We start from the raw sequence: 18,422 nt of genomic DNA, 5'->3' as shown, positions 1-18,422 counted from the left end.
AAGAGTTTTAAGGAGAATGGTTTAGTAGGTAGGTAGGTACATATCTTACTTGATACAAAAATACTTTTAAAAATCGCTGTGTATAGTTTATTTAACTAAAATACAATTATTCATTAGTCCATCCGAACAATGATGGCCACTATAGGTCTATCTAGCGCAGTTGTTCAACCTTTAAGTCACGAGGGACCATTTCACCAAATTTCTGTCTTGTCAGGGACCACTAAATTTTTTTTTCAAAATGGCTTTTCGCGCTAGTGTCTTCGTGCTAGTGTTTTTTGCGCAAGTGTCCCCATACGATAAAAAAACAATAACAACTAAAAAGGAATAAAAAATGCGTTATATTTTGGTAATGATAGTTTCACCAGTTGGCACCACTGGCGAGTAAGGTTCTATTTTAAGATTCTGTTACCTATTATATGTATTTTCTTTTATACTGTCAATAGTCTATATTTTATTGCGTCATTAATCACAATAAAAAGATCTTACATGGGTAAGTAAGTATACATCTTCCCCTTAAACAAGTACGCAACAGAAAAAACAATTCTTTTACAAACAAACTTGAATATAAAACTGCGAACAACTCATTGTTCCTCATGTTTTTCATCCTCGCGGTTTATCAGAACACAATTAAATTAATTCATTCAAAATGTTCAAATTAAGTTTCATTATTGTCATGTTGGTGGCCATTTCGAGCGTTTTAGGCAGTGACGGTAAGTAGGTACCTACCTATCTATTTTACCGAAAAACTTTAGGCCCGTTTTCACCATCAATCCCTAATTTTTAAGTGACCCCTATAACACATACAGAAATTTTGTTTTCATAGGGGTCACTTAAAAATTTGGGTTTGGTGAAAACGGGCATAAAGACCATCGATAAAATGAACTACGCACTTCGCCGCTTATTCCCAACGCGTCACACTAGATAGGACATTATTTAATTTTGTTTTACTTATATTCCCTGCATGCCGGTCACACTGTAGGTAATTAACATATACTTTCTGACATTTGGCATAGGTAACTTTTAACATAGGTAGGTATTTTGTTCACTGTTTCTTTTTAAAGAATTTATTCTGACATTAAAGGTGTGTGACCTTTTGGGAAGATAAGTAAACAAATCTTCGAACGAGTAACAATATGACTAAAATGGGATATTTTTCCCAATTACATACTCGTTTGGGTGTGGTGACTCGTTGAGAACAAGCGGATCTAGCGCTGCATGTTTTAATGTTTGGTTAGACAACAGAACTAATGCAGCAGCTGTAGCGCCTGTAGCGAACTTTAGTTTTAATTCTTTCCTAAATACAATAAGAATTTTGCTTACCTTCTCTATCCTTTATATTTTTTATAAAGGATAGAGAAGGTATTTTATTATTCCCGATTTTCCTTGAGAGAATTCTTTAAGGAGATTAATATACCTACTGACAATAGCTTCACAGTTCATTTATGAAAACCTTTTATATGTTCGCAAAAATATAGAGCAATTTACTAGAAAGAGTGATTTACACAAGTTCAATACAAGAAACAAAAATAAACTTGCCGTTCCAAATTTCAGACTGCACAAGATTGGTAATTCATATGGGGAAATGTATTAAACTTTTCAATAAATTACCACAAACTGTTGTAGAATTGCCCATTCATAAATTTAAAGCACATAAATCAAAAGCACCTTAATGAAAAAGGGCTACTATAAAGTTGATGATTATATAAAAGATAAAAATGTTTGGAATGTTTAACTACCTAGCTCGCATCAATACTTATGACTACAATTTGTATATTTTAAAGACTGTAAAACCTTGAAAAGGAGGCTGACAATAGTGACTGAGTTTCTTGCGTTGCTTCTTCTCAGCACTGGCCCATTTATTGTCCCGAAGCAGTGGTAGGGTTAATATTGGGACGTGTAAAAGCGCTTTTTTAAAGCCTATTTGCAAAAATAAATGAATTTTATGAATTTAATTTTAATTTTATAGCTCTATGCATTATGCAACCGGTCTGCGATCGCGATCGAACGTCGAGTCTTTCGTCATCGTAGTGCGCACTCGCTAAAATAATATTTTGTATATCTGAAAGTGTTGTGAATGCTTATACTAAAACGTTTGTTTTTATTTGTATAGAGAACAATAGTGTCTAGACAAACCTAAAAAGGATTTAGGACGCTATTTGGATCAAATATGTAATTGCTCAATAATGAATAATAAATAAATAAATAAATAAATAATTAGGTGCATGCAATGATATTATAGAACTATAGATATGTTACGTTCATAGAAATTACGATTTTAATCCGTGCCGAGCTATTCCAAATTCCACACATTGACAATTAATGTAACTGATAAGTGAAACAAAAGATACGAAATAGCACGCAAATGAAAGAGATAGCTATAGTTTTAACGATTCTGCACTAACTAATCTATGTCCGCAGCGCACGCATCCTTATCGCTCTAACGTCAAAACAAGATCGCTTTCTCTTTCTTAACTTGAACATGGCGCATGGCGTCTTGATTGTTTGCATTGCAACGGGGCGTCTTAGCTAGCTCAGTCTGACACCCCGCTGTTTAGTACTAAGTCCCAGTTCGCCTTCTGCGATGAGGGATGTGTACCTATCCAGGATGCCTACAGGGATATTGACCAAGGAAACGCACAATCAATAACACAAGGGTCGCGCGCTGGTAGCTTGAGGAGCTTTTCCAGCTTCACCGGGCAGAGTGGCGAGTACAGAAGGTACTCTAGCCGTTTGGCGATCGTCGGTGCGCGTGCCGACGAGGCCGAGTGTGGGCTTCGCGAAGCGAAGCCCAGGCTCGTCCGCGTCGGTCGCAGACCGACGTTCGCGATCGGGCCGTATCGAGCGCATAAGGCACCCGATCAGTGGCGAACCCAACTAGAGGGTTGCCCACCGCGGTGTTGGACCAAAGTCCAGCCTACGGCGGGCTCACTCTAGTGGGCCCGATGCTAGGCGCCCGCGGTCGCCGCCGTCTCTTATATTAGCTCGGTCCGTGCGGCGTGCGGCCGCGCAGCCGTAGGGTTGTCAAAATCTCTGCGCTCGGTGCTAGGGCTGTCGATGCGTCCTGGGACGCGTCACAGCATAAATAATTGAAAATATAAATACTAAATAATTTTGCATAATCACATGTGGTAAGAGATCCTTTGTATTTTGTTTACTTTAAGAGTCATAATTGGTACACTTTCGAAACACACACGATGGCATTTTTTATTTATTTTGATAAGAACACAGGAACTTACGGTGTGGTACGCACGCGATTGCGCACGACGCAGGCCACACGAAGACTAAACACAAGACGTCCCAATTGGGACGTATTTGAGTATTCACAGCGCGAGCGCTTATAACATATCTGCTTTTGTTTTTATATAATATCATTGGGTGCATGACGTTTCACTTTCCCGCCAAAAGTTTCGATGAAAAAAAAAAGTTTTTATTTTATTACACAGCCCCAGCCCCAGACTGCACCTCGCCTTTCGCCACCGGACTATGCAGAGGCTCGTTCAAAGTGTAAGTATTTATTTTCCTTATTATAATTATTATTTTCTTAAAATTTTGTAGAACCTTTTTACATTAGTCAATAATCGAACATAGAAAATTTTCTATCTACAGTATTAAGAGTACTTTCCCTCCAGGTGGCGTTACAAAATTCCACCCTCTATATTGATAAACTAGCGGCCGCCCGCGATTTCGCACACGTGGATCCCGTTTTACCCCCTTAGGGGTGGAGTTTCGTAAAATCCTTTCTTAGCGGATGTCGACGTCATAACATCTACCTGCATGCCAAATTTCAGCCCGATCCGTAAACGCATAAAAACAAATATTAGAATAAATCACATTTATGAATATTATAGTTATTTATTCGAATGATTATGAGTTTCGATCATTAGTATAGAAAAATATACACCACTACATTTTTATCACCGAAAAAGTTTTAATAGGTTATGTACAAATGTGGGAAAATTTTAAAGTAAAAAAAGAAAAAAAAATTCATAAAGTTATTTTTTTATTAAATTTACTTTAGTCCGTATTTTACGCGTCACAGCTGGGGCACTCCGCTGCTCGCTAGAGTCTAGACACAGTCTAGAGTAGTCGTACGCGCTCGCACATTGCCCCGATCTGTCTGTCTCGCTCACGCCTCGACCACGCTTCCAGTGTTAAGTGCTAGCGACGCATGTGTCCATAAATTACCAATTTTGGGATAAAATTTTGAGTAACTTTATTTAACCTTTTTTTTGCATAAATAGGATCAGTATCAATAACTCATTACCCAGATTTTTTTTCTGTGATAAAAATGTAGTGGTGTATAGTAAAATAAAAATATATTAATAAAAACTAAGTGTATGATTAGTGATATTATGAATTTCAATGATTATGTTTTTAAATGTAGTTTTTAATTTTTTTATGAAATACGCGAGAATTTTTGTATCAAATACACGAGCGCTGTACACGAGCTGGTGTTCTCTTTTATGATATTTCTTAGTACTAAGGTCACATTAATAAATAATCACTGATAATAATGTGATTAATTTATCACTTTTACCACGACTGTCGGTAAATATTCATAATAACCGGTTATTATAACAATTTTCAATTTGGCACTTTTACCGTAACATACATTTATATTATACTAGCGGCCGCCCGCGACTTCGTACGCGTGGATCCTGTTTTACCCCCTTTTCCCGAATTTTCTTTGCTATAAACCTCACGGAGCCCGAGACCTTTCCAACGAATGCAAAACCGTGGAAATCGGTTCGTGCGTTCTGGAGTTATAGCGTCAGGGAGGAAAACCCGACTTATTTTTAAATAGTAGATTTAGATAACTTTCTTCCTCTATTTTCAGTTACGGCTACAATACTGACAGTGGAAAATGCGAATCGTTCATCTACGGGGGATGTTTAGGCAACGACAACCGTTACAACACTCTAGAGGACTGCCAAGCTGCTTGCGAGAGTGACTGCAACAAATAACGAGACGCAAGCAATCAATTGGGTATTTTGACAGCACAGTCAATTGACATACTTTTTTCAAACTGTCAAAACGCACCATTCCCTAATTTTCACACTTTTGCTAAATCAGTAGAGAGGGAAGCTAAGTTAGTAATGCTAAATTTGCTAAGTGGTGTCTTGTTATTATAGTGTCAACTACCCAATGATAATAAGAATAAGAATAAGAAAAACTTTATTTGACACAAAAAGAAAAAATAAAAAGCAGAACAAAGATGATCGATTTGATTTACTTAAATGACTTATGGTTTTATCGATATTATTTAGGATGAGAATTATATTGATTTTATTTAACTATTTATTACAAAAACAACAGCCAAAATGATGCGTTTTATTTCTTAAGGCCCTCCTATCAGCTGGGACCGACCATTATGCAGATGTCTCCTTAAATATACCTATTCCTACATCAAGGTAAAATCGAACGTAATTTTGTTTCAAAATTGGCTTTAATTATTCGACGTATTTTAATGTCCTACCTTTTGTTAATTTCTTCGTGATCAAAGAGTTTTAAGGAGAATGGTTTAGTAGGTAGGTACATAAGTCTTACTTGATACAAAATTACTTTGAAAAATCGCCGTGTACAGTTTATTTAACTAAAATACAATTATTCATTAGTCCATCCGAACAATGATGGCCACTATAGGTCTATCTAGCGCAGTGGTTCTTAACCTTTAAGTCACGAGGGACCATTTCACCAAAGGAGTTGTCCCAAAATGTATGGAGCCTAGGCCCACAACCTGTACACCTACCAAAAAGAAGGGCTTTTAAATGTACAACAGTTTCTTATTATTCAATTTCTTTTAAATGGCTTAGTTTATTCGCTTAAAACAAAAGATTGTTAAGAAAATAGCAATACTCAACCACAAAAACCATCATGGTGGACGAATGTCATTTTGATGACATCTGTCACTTTTGACATTAAGTCGTATCTTGGTGGAGAGTGACAAATGAAATCCGACAGCGACTGACGTTTAGTTAGTCTATGGTTCATCTTTTTTTTTTATCTGACGCCATACGCCATCTTGTGTATGCATTTGAGAATGATAATTCATGAACAGTTTTTGATTTTGAGCGGCTAAATTATATGCTAGATATAGTTATTTATATATTTCCCTTAATCAGTAGATTTTTCTTGATTTTTGATATGGCGTACAACCTCTGGGCCGAAATTGGGACAACTCCTTTCTGTCTTGTCAGGGACCACTAAATTTTTTTTTCAAAATGGCTTTTCGCGCTAGTGTCTTCATGCTAGTGTTTTTTGCGCAAGTGTCCCCATACGATAAAAAAAACAATGACAACTAAAAAGGAATAAAAAATGCGTTATTTAGGTAATGATAGCGATGGTGGAAGTATCAATTAATGTAAGGGACATTTTGGCCAAAATGAGTTATATATACCAACGCATTCAGAATTTTCGGCTCTATCGATTGGTATACTTGAAATGTTGATATCTTTAAAAAAATGTCCCTTACCTTAAACATTTTTAGTCGTCTGAATACGACTTTTGGGGAAACAAATGATTTAAAGGACGTAAATTCCTTTTAATAATACAATTCAGCCCTTACCCTAAACTGTTGGTTTTAACTTTTGAACTCATTGAACCTTACTTCATTTTAAACTTTTTGATTTATCATAATTAGGCCCTTACGTTAATATGCATATAGGATATCAATTACTTTTTTTGGTGGTGATATGCATTTAATACCTCCCACTCCTACTACACTTATGAACACTAAGTTGTCTTGTTTCTATCTTTTTTCTGTTCATTTTTACGCAGTTGGGTTTTTGACCGAGGGGCTGAAGGCTCTTCAGAAGCTGTTCAATTCCGTCATCCTCGAAGGAAAAACGCCTACGGTATGGCACAGAAGTGTGGTGACACTCTTTTTCAAAAAAGGCGACAAAACCTTGTTGAAGAATTATAGACCCATCTCACTTCTGAGCTATGTCTACAAGCTGTTTTCGAGAGTCATTACGAATCGTCTCGCTCGTAAACTCGATGACTTCCAGTCTCTCAATCTCTCAATCGCTTTAGTACACCACATACACACGCCACGGCAGATTATACAGAAGACCGAGGAGTATAGTCAGTCACTTTGCCTGGCTTTTGTGGACTATGAGAAAGCTTCGATCGAGACCTGGGCAGTACCTACCACAGTTTCTCCAACGGTGTCAAATTGACTACCTATATCGATACATCGAAGTGTTGAAAGGCTTGTACGAAAACGCCACAATGTCGTTCCGTCTCCAGGATCAAGACTCGAAACCAGTTGCAGCAGCAGACAGGGGAAAACTCCGAAACTGTTTCTGGACTGGAACGGATTCGGCATATCAATAACCCACCTTCGATTCGCAAACGATATCATAGCCATGGCTGAGACCGTGGAAGATCTATGCACAATGCACAATGGCCTCAGTCGAGCCTCTCAACAAGGGGGTCTTAAAATGAAACATGGACAAGACAAAATCATGTCAAATGTCCGTGTTGCACCCACTCCTCTAAAGGTTGGATACTCTACACTCGGCAGTTGTTGACACTTATATATACCTAGTACAAACAGTCCAGTTAGGCTGGTTATAGTGTCACGCGGACCGTCCAGTGCGGATCCGCTTCACACAGCCGATCTGTAAACTTCGAGGAAGCGTTTTAGAGTAATGCGGTCCGCAGGAATCGCTCGCTCCCTATCAGTTCATACAGATTGGCTGTGCGGAGCGATCCGCACTGACGGTCTGCGTGACACTAAAACCAGCCTTAGGTAGGTCTAATTTCGAGGAAGAGGTCAATCGTCGAATCCAACTCGGCTGGCAACGTTCAGGAAGCTTCGCGATATTCTCACGTCTGAAATATCGCACTGTCTCGAGACAAAAGTCTTTGATAACTTATGGATCTGAGACGGGGTCGCTTACTGTGGGCCTCATAAGAAGACTCAAGGTCAAAAGCGGAAAAATTCTTGAGTGGCGACCACGAGCTGGAAGACGTAATATGCTGCAGACCCCCACTAGGTCGACCGACGATCTGGTGAAGGTTGTAGGAGGTGCCTGGATGCGGGCGGCGCAGGACCGGAAATCCTTGGGGGAAGACCTTTGTCCAGCAGTGGACGTCATTCGGCTAAAACGAACGAACGATGATTGGAAAAAAAACCTAACTGCGTAAAAATGAACAAAAAAAGATAGAAACAAGACAACTTGTTCACAAATGCAGACGTAGGCATCATCAGTGACTAAATGTTTTGTTGGTGATGTGTATTTGATGCCTCCAACTGCATTTGTGAACACTAAGTTGTCTTGTTTCTATCTCTTCTCTTCGTTTTGTTAATGAATACTCGAATGCAACCTCTACTTACATCAGGTTTCAATGTTAAAATTGTCAAGTTACAATAATATTACTGTCGTGTTTATTCTTAAATGTACCTTACAACATACATGACATTCCATACTGTGAAATTTCAACATTGTAAGGTACAGTCAAGCTCGTTTTTTTAATGTAAGGGACATGCTATCTTTTAAACTACCCATTTTTCGAAAATTTGGCGTTTATATTATGAAAGAACAGAAAATTCTAAGAAACTTTGCCATAGAAACTATTTAAATCGTAACATCACATAAAAAGATATTGAGGTATAAAGAAAAAAAAATCGTTTTTTGGTTCTCCTGAAAAGTCGTGTTTTGTCCCTTACAGTAATTGATATTTCCACCATCGATAGTTTCACCAGTTGGCACCACTGGCGAGTAAGGTTCTATTTTAAGATTCTGTTACTTATAATGTATTTTCTTTTATAATGTCAATAGTCTATATTTTTATTGCGTCATTAATCACAATAAAAAGATCTTACATGGGTAAGTAAGTATACATCTTCCCCTTAAACAAGTACGCAACAGAAAAAAAAAACAATTCTTTTACAAACAAACTTGAATATAAAACTGCGAACAACTCATTGTTCTACATGTTTTTCATCCTCGCGGTTTATCAGAACACAATTAAATTAATTCATTCAAAATGTTCAAACTAAGTTTCATTATTGTCATGTTGGTAGCCATTGCGAGCGTTTTAAGCAGTGACGGTAAGTACTTATCTATTTTACCGAAAAAGCTTTAGGCCCGTTTTCACCATCAATCCCTAATTTTTAAGTGACCCCTATGGTAACACATACATAAATTTTGTTTTCATAGGGGTCACTTAAAAATTTGGGTTTGGTGAAAACGGGCATAAAGACCATCGATAAAATGAACTACGCACTTCGCCGCTTATTCCCAACGCGTCACACTAGATAGGACATTATTTGTTTTACTTATATTCCCTGCCGGTCACACTGTAACATACGAGTATATTTTCTGACATTTGGCATAGGTAACTTTTAACATAGGGGAGATGGGCCCAAAGCGGGTAACTTAAGGTTTGTGTCAATAAAAAAGACGTTACTGCAGTTGCAAAGTTATATATTTTTAATAATTCGTACAAGTATGTATTAAACTTTGTAATAAAAACTAAAAATCACTTCTCTTGTAACAAATCACTTCAAAAATTTAAGAACTAATCAGTCGGTCATTTTACCCGGTTTGCCCGCAGGGGGTGCCCAAAGCGGGTATTGCCCCTGGGGCAAAACGGGTCGAGACTGGGCAAGGCGATTTACTGACGTTGGCTTTGGCTTTCTTAATGTTAGTTGGGGATATCTCATTTCAAAGCCTTTACACCAATCTTCTCCAGCAGTTTGACTTTTGAAAGGGTGCGGAATTCTATTGCTCTCTGCATATTGATATACGTGAGATAAAAATCCGATTTTATCAGACCAAAAAAAAAGATTATCCATGTGAAACAAGACTTCTATCAATTCAGATTCTTGTTCAGCCAAAACAACAAAAATTACCTATGAAACTACCATTTTTGTATCCATATATAATTAGAATAAGAATAAGAAGCGGTTACCCGTTTTGCCCATACCCGCTTTGCCCAAAAGATACTTTTTTACGTTTTGTAAAATAATCTCAAAATCTTTATCAGAAATATTGCTCAAACAACAAGAATTCTACGCTGTTTTAATGCAGAATAATACACAAGTAACAGATTCAACACAACTTTAAACAGAATGAAGTAATTCATATTCACATATCTTGATATTTTTTTGTGAAACAGGCAAATAAAAACATTCGCGTCTCGGAGCTCCGCCGCGCGTCGCCGATGTTTCGGCCAAACTGATTCGTGTCGAAACAAGTTCGATCGTTGCCACGAAACGCACACATGTGCACAATCGGCTTGTATACGTGAATAACGAAGGCTACCCGCTTTGGGCGGTATACCCGCTTTGGGCTCACCTGCCCTAGGTATTTTGTTCACTGTTTCTTTTTAACGAATTTATTCTGACATTAAAGGTGTGTGACCTTTTGGGAAGATAGGTAAACAAATCTTCGAACGAGTAACAGTATGACTAAAATGGGATATTTTTTAGAGATGAAACGGATATCCGGCAACTATCCGGTAGGCCGGATATCCGGCCTAAATTTACTATTCGGCCGGATACCGGATAGTAGCTCACTATCCGGCCCGATACCGGATATTAAAAATCTACGAAAATTTCCTATGATAAAATGAAACACAATAATATTTGAGTTAAATATCAATAAAATGGCTTATAATAATGTCGGTTTTTATCTAAAGTCCAAAAACTTACAAAAAAGCCATATAAGGGCATTTCAAAAAACTAATTTACTTTCTGGGCTATTCACTCTAATGACGAATACATAAATACATAGTAAATATATTTTAATGTCGAAATATTGCCAAATAAAATAGGCGATCTTTTTTTCACTGATGGTCTGATGACATACAGGGTGACTTTGAAATCGTTGTCATCCTTTTAATATAAGACTATTCATGATACATAGTGCATTCCCCAAATATGAGACAAATCCAATGAGATTTTTTGTCATTATTTTAACTATGTATTTGTATTAGTGTGCTCTTAAAAAGAGTTTAAAACTATTGTACAGTCAACAGCACATCATCCTATACATTTTGTTGCAAAATAACACTTAATACATTGAAATAAGATGCCACAGTATGAAGATTGATGTGCTGTCGTCTGTATAGCCTGACCAGGAACATAAAAACCCTGGCATAGAGGCGCGTCAATTGCATTTGATAGTGCAACACTGGGTACAGTCGTACCTGTATTAAATTAATAGGCTAACTTTATGTATCAGGATTCAGGATTATGGGCTAATTTAATATTTTCATAAATTTACAAAAAATATTATATTATAGGTAAACTGGTTTAAATAAATTAAATGAAACCATCAATCGAGCAAGTAGGATTTTATTATTATTCATCAATAATCAAATTCTGAACTTGAATATTCAACTACAATGTCTGCTCATGAACGCTTCAAACTCGGTACTTCTTTCCCAATTCCATAAAATTCAACACTTACAAAGTGACAAAAAACTTTAAAATAGGTAGTTGAAACAAACCACAGCTAATTTTCATAGTTGACTGTACTATACGATAAACATGTCAGTCAATTTGATAACCTTTGTCGGAAATATTATTCAATGAAAATATTGTCCGAACCCTTAGTATTTCTCTTCGACAAATACTTTAACACATTGTGAACCACTTTTCTTTCACGACTATAAAAAGATTTTAGTAATTTAATTCACAAAATCAATTGCGCACATTTAAAATAAAGTTTGTTTACACTTTGACAACAATAGACTGACATGCAAGGTGACATGTCAATGAAGTTTTCAGTTACTGTTGCCATTAAAAGAAATTAGTAGTTACCATTAATTTTCCGCAACATGGCGAGGGTTTTTATGTTCCTGGTCAGGCTATACAAGATTTCAAATATTGAAATTTTAATTCATTTGATGTGACTCATATTTGGGGAATCATGAGTAGAGTCTTATTTTAAAAAGAATGCCAACGATTTCAAAGTCACTCTGTATAATGCAGTTCAGTCAGATTACGCAGCAAGTAAACTAATTGAATTTTCGCTATTCAATCACATACTCACGATGGCAACCGAAATCGCCCGATCTGCCCCTTAGGCGAGTGGCAAAATCTGACATTCTATTCGAACGAATTCGATTTTCGAAAAGTGTGACTTGTCTAGTCTATTAGACTCACTGATCGCGTTCGAAGCACCTGTGCGGCGCTTAACTCGTTACGACATGCAACATGACAATGGGACAACTATCCGGCCGCCGGATATCCGGCTATCCGGCCTAGCAGCTCGCCGAATATCCGGTATCCGGTATCCGGCCAAACAACTATCCGTTTCATCTCTAATATTTTTCCCAATTACTCGTTTTGGTTTGGGTGTGGTGACTCGTTGAGAACAAGCGGATCTACCGCTGCATGTTTTAATGTTTGGTTAGACAACAGAAATAATGCAGCAGCTGTAGCGAACTTTAGTTTTAATTCTTTTCAAAATACAATAAGAGCTTACCTTCTCTATCCTTTATAGCTCTATGCATTAGGTGCATGACGTTTCACTTTCCCGCCAAAAGTTTCGATGAAAAAAAAAGTTTTGTATTTTATTACACAGCCCCAGCCCCAGACTGCACCTCTCCTTTTGCCACCGGACTATGCAGAGGCTCGTTCAAAGTGTAAGTATTTATTTTCCTTATTATAAAATTATTTATTATTTTCTTAAAATTTTGTAGAACCTTTTTACATTAGTCAATAATCGAACATAGGAAATTTTCTATCTACAGTATTAAGAGTACTTTCCCTCCAGGTGGCATTACAAAATTCCACCCTCTATATTGATAAACTAGCGCCCGCCCGCGATTTCGCACACGTGGATCCCGTTTTACCCCCTAAGGGGTGGAGTTTCGTAAAATCCTTTCTTAGCGGATGTCGACGTCATTAACATCTACCTGCATACCAAATTATGTGAATAAATCACATTTATGAATATTATAGTTATTTATTCGAATGATTATGAGTTTCGATCATTAGTATAGAAAAATATACACCACTACATTTTTATCACCGAAAAATTTTTAATAGGCTATGTAGAATGTGGGAAAATTTTAAGTAAAAAAAGAAAAATATTTTTCATGAAGTAATTTTTTTTTATTAAATTTTCTTTAGTCCGTATTTTACGCGTCACAGCTGGGGCACTCCGCTGCTCGCTAGAGTCAAGAGTAGTCGTACGCGCTCGCACATTGCCCCGATCTGTCTGTCTCGCTCACGCCTCGACCACGCTTCCAGTGTTAAGTGCTAGCGACGCATGTGTCCATAAATTACCAATTTTGGGATACAATTTTGAGTAACTTTATTTAACCTTTTTTTTTGCATAAATAGGATCAGTATCAATAACTCATTACCCAGATTTTTTGTCTGTGATAGAAATGTAGTGGTGTATAGTAAAATAAAAATATATTAATAAAAACTAAGTGTATGATTAGTGATATTATGAATTTCAATTATTATGTTTTTAAATGTAGTTTTTAATTTTTTTATGTAATACGCGAGAATTTTTGTATCAAATACATGAGCGCTGTACACGAGCCGGTGTTCTCTTTTATGATATTTCTTAGTACTAAGGTCACATTAATAAATAATCACTGATAAATGTGATTAATCTATCACTTTTACCACGACTGTCGGTAATTATTCATAATAACCGGTTATTAATACAATTTTCAATTTGGCACTTTTACCGTAACATACATTTATATTATACTAGCGGCCGCCCGCGACTTCGTACGCGTGGATCCTGTTTTACCCCCTTTTCCCGAATTTTCTTTGCTATAAACCTCACGGAGCCCGAGACCTTTCCAACGAATGCAAAACCGTGGAAATCGGTTCGTGTCGTGCAGTAGCGGCGTAAGCGGGGGGCGGTGGGGGCGGTCCGCCCCGGGTGCCAAGCATCAGGGGGTGACACAAGTCGCGCAGATTAGTACTCACTGGCGCATCATGTCATGATGGGGGGGGGGGGGGGGGTGCGATTGTCTTTCAATCTTCGAATCTGTAGGGAACCCCAAAAAAACCTGGGGGGTACCAGGGCACAGTCTTTTATTTTGCCTTAGAAGCGAACATCCCTGTTTTATTAATTCAATCGTTAGATATTACTATTATGTATACAATTGATGAAGGAACTAGTAGTTGTATTTGTTTAGTTTCGAAGAAATATTCGATTTTGTGATTTTATAAAAAAAACTGTTTTAGAAGCATATTTTCTAAAAAAATTACATTAAGTCAGAATTTTGTAAATAAGTTTACCTATCACTATAACGTCTACCTTTATGTAAAAATAAATGGTTATTGCTGCAGTAATTTAGGAATTATTTAATAATTTATGATTTTCAGAAAACATTTTTTTCTCTGTTGTCCTAGAAAAATGGCAGCTAGACTTACTTTATATTGATGCATGATATAATTATCTATAATACCTGAAAATATTACTTGCCTATCCCGTGGAAGTTCGAAGATATTTTAATTTCTATGAGTTTAGAAGATTTATATGTAAATAGGGTTGTCATCTAAATATTTTTTAGTTTTTTAAATGCCGTCCGTAACAATACGGTTTTAATGCCTTTGTTAGATAACTATTGAAATTCATTGCTTTTACCATTATTAATTTGTCTGGTCGAGTTTGATAATTATAGAGTTGGCCCTGTGGCGGCTTATTGGAAATCCTATCGTTTTCGAAACATCGATATATATGTTGCAGTCAAAACTCATAATCGATCAAAACCACTTTTGACTGCAAATTTCAGTTAATAGTGGTTTTGACCGATGGCCTTAGTCAATATTACTTTTGACAAATTTTTCTAGTCGTATCATCGAACTTCCACGGGATAGGCAAGTAATATTTTCAGGTATTATAGATAATTATATCATGCATCAATATAAAGTAAGTCTAGCTGCCATTTTTCTAGGACAACAGAGAAAAAAATGTTTTCTGAAAATCATAAATTATTAAATAATTCCTAAATTACTGCAGCAATAACCATTTATTTTTACATAAAGGTAGACGTTATAGTGATAGGTAAATTTATTTACAAAATTCTGACTTAACACCTTTACTGCGGCAGTAACTATCTAATACTTTCCATTCCTTCGGTACAAGGTCAGTAAACCTGGTATTAAAACTTACATTGTGGCGGCACAAGGCTTAAAGACCTTGTAATATTTAAGATATATAAATTTTATTTTTGGCTTCATGTTAATAGATATTGTGTTTTTTTTCTTTGAATATTAATAATAATGCATTTATTGACATACACCTGAAGGCGTTCGTGAATAACTTGTTTAGTATAAAAATTATAGCTATATTCAAAATACAAGGCTTATGCACCCTGTGCCGCACTGAAGTAGGGAAGTCTGGTGGGTATTCTAGGGATGTGAAATACAAATATCGATAGTTTAAATTAAGTTTTAATAAAAATTTAAAAAAGTAACAAACGAAGATGTTTTAATAATTTAGTCTAAATATTTTACAAATAAGACATACGTGCATAAATAATTAAATAAGCTATATTTAAAGAAAACATATTATTTAATAACATTTAGTTACAACTTCAAATGTTTGTCACGAAAAACATTATTTAAATTAGCGATAAATCGTGTAGCAAATTAAATTATAATCAATTTGCAGTTTTGATTTTGTTTGTTTCTCTTGACGCCATGTCGACATGTGCGTTTCTTACGAATGCGAGGCAACACTGGCTGCACGAAGCTAGCGTGAGGTGCGGTACCAGGTGCGCAGGGTACAAGGTGCTTCGACCTGGTTTCGCATTGTGAAGACATTTTATTACTTCCGTGCGGTACCAGGTCTAAAAACCTGGTATTAAGGTAGGTACATAATTGGATTCTATTTTATGAATACATTATAGATATATATTCATCACTTTCCTACACCGCACCCAATTGAAGTTATGCCTTTCGCACGACAAGGAAGACTATAATTTTCTTAGCCGCACGGTAAGCGAGACGTACACAAGGTCTATAGACCTGGTTTCGCACTCAACGTGTTAATGTAATTTTTTTAGAAAATATGCTTCTAAAACAGTTTTTTTTATAAAATCACAAAATCGAATATTTCTTCGAAACTAAACAAATACAACTACTAGTTCCTTCATCAATTGTATACATAATAATAATATCTAACGATTGAATTAATAAAACAGGGATGTCCGCTTCTAAGCCAAAATAAAACACTGTGCAGGGGGTGCCTTAGGACTTATGACGGGGGGGGGGGGGGGGGGGGTGTCGCCCCGGGTACCAACCCATGCTACGCCGCCACTGTATTCGTGCGTTCTGGAGTTATAGCGTCAGGGAGGAAAACCCGACTTATTTTTATATAGTAGATTTAGATAACTTTCTTCCTCTATTTTCAGTTACGGCTACAATCCTGACAGTGGAAAATGCGAATCGTTCATCTACGGGGGATGTTTAGGCAACGACAACCGTTACAACACTCTAGAGGACTGCCAAGCTGCTTGCGAGAGTGACTGCAACAAATAACGAGACGCAAGCAATCAATTGGGTATTTGACAGCACAGTCAATTGACATACTTTTTTCAAACTGTCAAAACGCACCATTCCCTATTTTTCACACTTTTGCTATGTCAGCAAAAGTATAAAAAAACAGAAAGGGAAGCTAAGTTAGTAATGCTAAATTTGCTAAGTGGTGTCTTGTTATTATAGTGTCAACTACCCAATGATAATAAGAATAAGAATAAGAAAAACTTTATTTGACACAAAAAGAAAAAATAAGAAACAGAACAAAGATGATCGATTTGATTTTTAAATGACTTATGGTTTTATCGATATTATTTAGGATGAGAATTATATTGATTTTATTTAACTATTTATTACAAAAACAACAGCCAAAATGATGCGTTTTATTTCTTAAGGCCCTCCTATCAGCTGGGACCGACCATTATGCAGATGTCTCCTTATCCATCAGTGACAGGTATGGACAAGCCTGAGCCCCGATTACGGTAATATTTAACGTCACCAATCCAGACACGCTTCTCGATTCTGCGATACGATTGGTCGTTCAACAGCGTACGTCAGCTGTTTTGACCAATCGTATCGCAGAATCGAGAAGCGTGTCTGGATTGTAGACGTTAAAAGTTACCGTAATCGGGGCTCTGCTCCAATGATTTCCATAATTGCTGGTTGGTACCTAGTAGAGATTGCAAACTGGACCCGGTCATTATCAAACTCTTTTATTCAAAACTACATGATGTCCATAAAACTAACTAGTGTTGAAGCCGAGAGGGCTTTTTCGGCGGCAGGGAATATTTACAGTAAATTGCGAACCAGGTTAGGTGATAAAACTGTCAATACAGCAATACAATTTGTTTTTAAAAATCATTTTTTCAGACTGAAAAATAATTTGTGAAAAGTTTTGCCTTAAGCAAGTGACGAGAAACTTTTTTTGTTTAAGAAAAACCTACTTTACCTACTTTTAGCAAATAAGCTTTTGGTTATACCAAAGCTACCAAAGTATATATAAATCCCAACTAATATCCCAACTTCCCAACTAATATTATAAATGCGAAAGTAACTCTGTCTGTCTGTCTGTCTGTCTGTCTGTCTGTCTGTCTGTCTGTCTGTTACGCTTTCCCGCTTAAACCTCGCAACCGATTTTGATGAAATTTGGCATAGAGATAGTTTGAGTCCCGGGAAAGAACATAGGATAGTTTTTATCCCGGTTTTTGAAACAGGGACGCGCGCGATAAAGTTTTTCTGTGACAGACAAAATTCCACGCGGGCGAAGCCGCGGGCGGAAAGCTAGTATTATACAACGTGTCCCAAAATTCAAGGATAAGTCGGCGCCGCAGGGTGGACCTAGTCATGACTGCTTTAGGAAAAATAAGAAAAAAAATCTATCTCAATTATTTTTTAAGTTACACAATAAATTATGAAATTCGTCGAAAATTTACACCCCTTATGATATTTTACATTACCACGACTACAATTTTTCAAATACTTCACTTTTTTTGTTTGTATCGGCAACTTAAGTAGTGCTGGTGTCCACCCCAATTCTTAAAACCCTCAGAATCCTTGCAGTTTTTACACAAAAGTTAATCAAATTATGATATTTCCTTAAAATTTTGAACGATTTTTACTTACACTCCACTTTGACTCGTCGTTTTGTAAAAAAACAGTATGAACACTACTGCGGCAAGTTTTTTATAAAGTTGACGCAACTATCCAAGATTCCGAAATGGTATAATACACTAAGAAAACTAGTCGCAAAAAAGATATGCGTACCATTTTTACAAGCACTTCGCTTGTTAGTTAATATGGGATAAATCTTGCAACTGAATTTAAAACCAGTTCTCCTTAACCAATTGAGCTGAAATTTGGTATACTTGTGTAAGTACGATGACAATGCAATATTATGGTACCATTGAGCTGGATGGAGTATGGAGGTGGCCATAAGAACTCTTAACGAAAC

General features: G+C 36.6%; 2 protein-coding genes across 2 annotated transcripts; both read left to right on the top strand.

The window, feature by feature from the left end:
• The first annotated feature begins 585 nt into the window (after positions 1-585).
• Positions 586-5,322, top strand: LOC135084915 (trypsin inhibitor-like). Its single transcript, XM_063979662.1, has 3 exons — positions 586-710; positions 3,444-3,504; positions 4,838-5,322. The coding sequence occupies exons 1-3, from the start codon at positions 647-649 to the stop codon at positions 4,962-4,964; spliced, it is 252 nt and encodes an 83-aa protein (XP_063835732.1). The 5' UTR covers positions 586-646; the 3' UTR covers positions 4,965-5,322.
• A 3,609-nt stretch (positions 5,323-8,931) lies between these two features.
• LOC135084945 (trypsin inhibitor-like) lies at positions 8,932-16,836 on the top strand. The gene is made up of 3 exons (XM_063979699.1): positions 8,932-9,058; positions 12,543-12,603; positions 16,348-16,836. Exons 1-3 carry the CDS (start codon positions 8,995-8,997, stop codon positions 16,472-16,474), a joined length of 252 nt encoding a protein of 83 aa, XP_063835769.1. The 5' UTR covers positions 8,932-8,994; the 3' UTR covers positions 16,475-16,836.
• The last annotated feature ends 1,586 nt before the right edge of the window (positions 16,837-18,422 follow it).

This window comes from Ostrinia nubilalis, chromosome 27, assembly GCF_963855985.1.
Source record: "Ostrinia nubilalis chromosome 27, ilOstNubi1.1, whole genome shotgun sequence".
NCBI lineage: Eukaryota > Metazoa > Arthropoda > Insecta > Lepidoptera > Crambidae > Ostrinia > Ostrinia nubilalis.
This window is presented reverse-complemented; position numbering and strand designations above follow the sequence as displayed.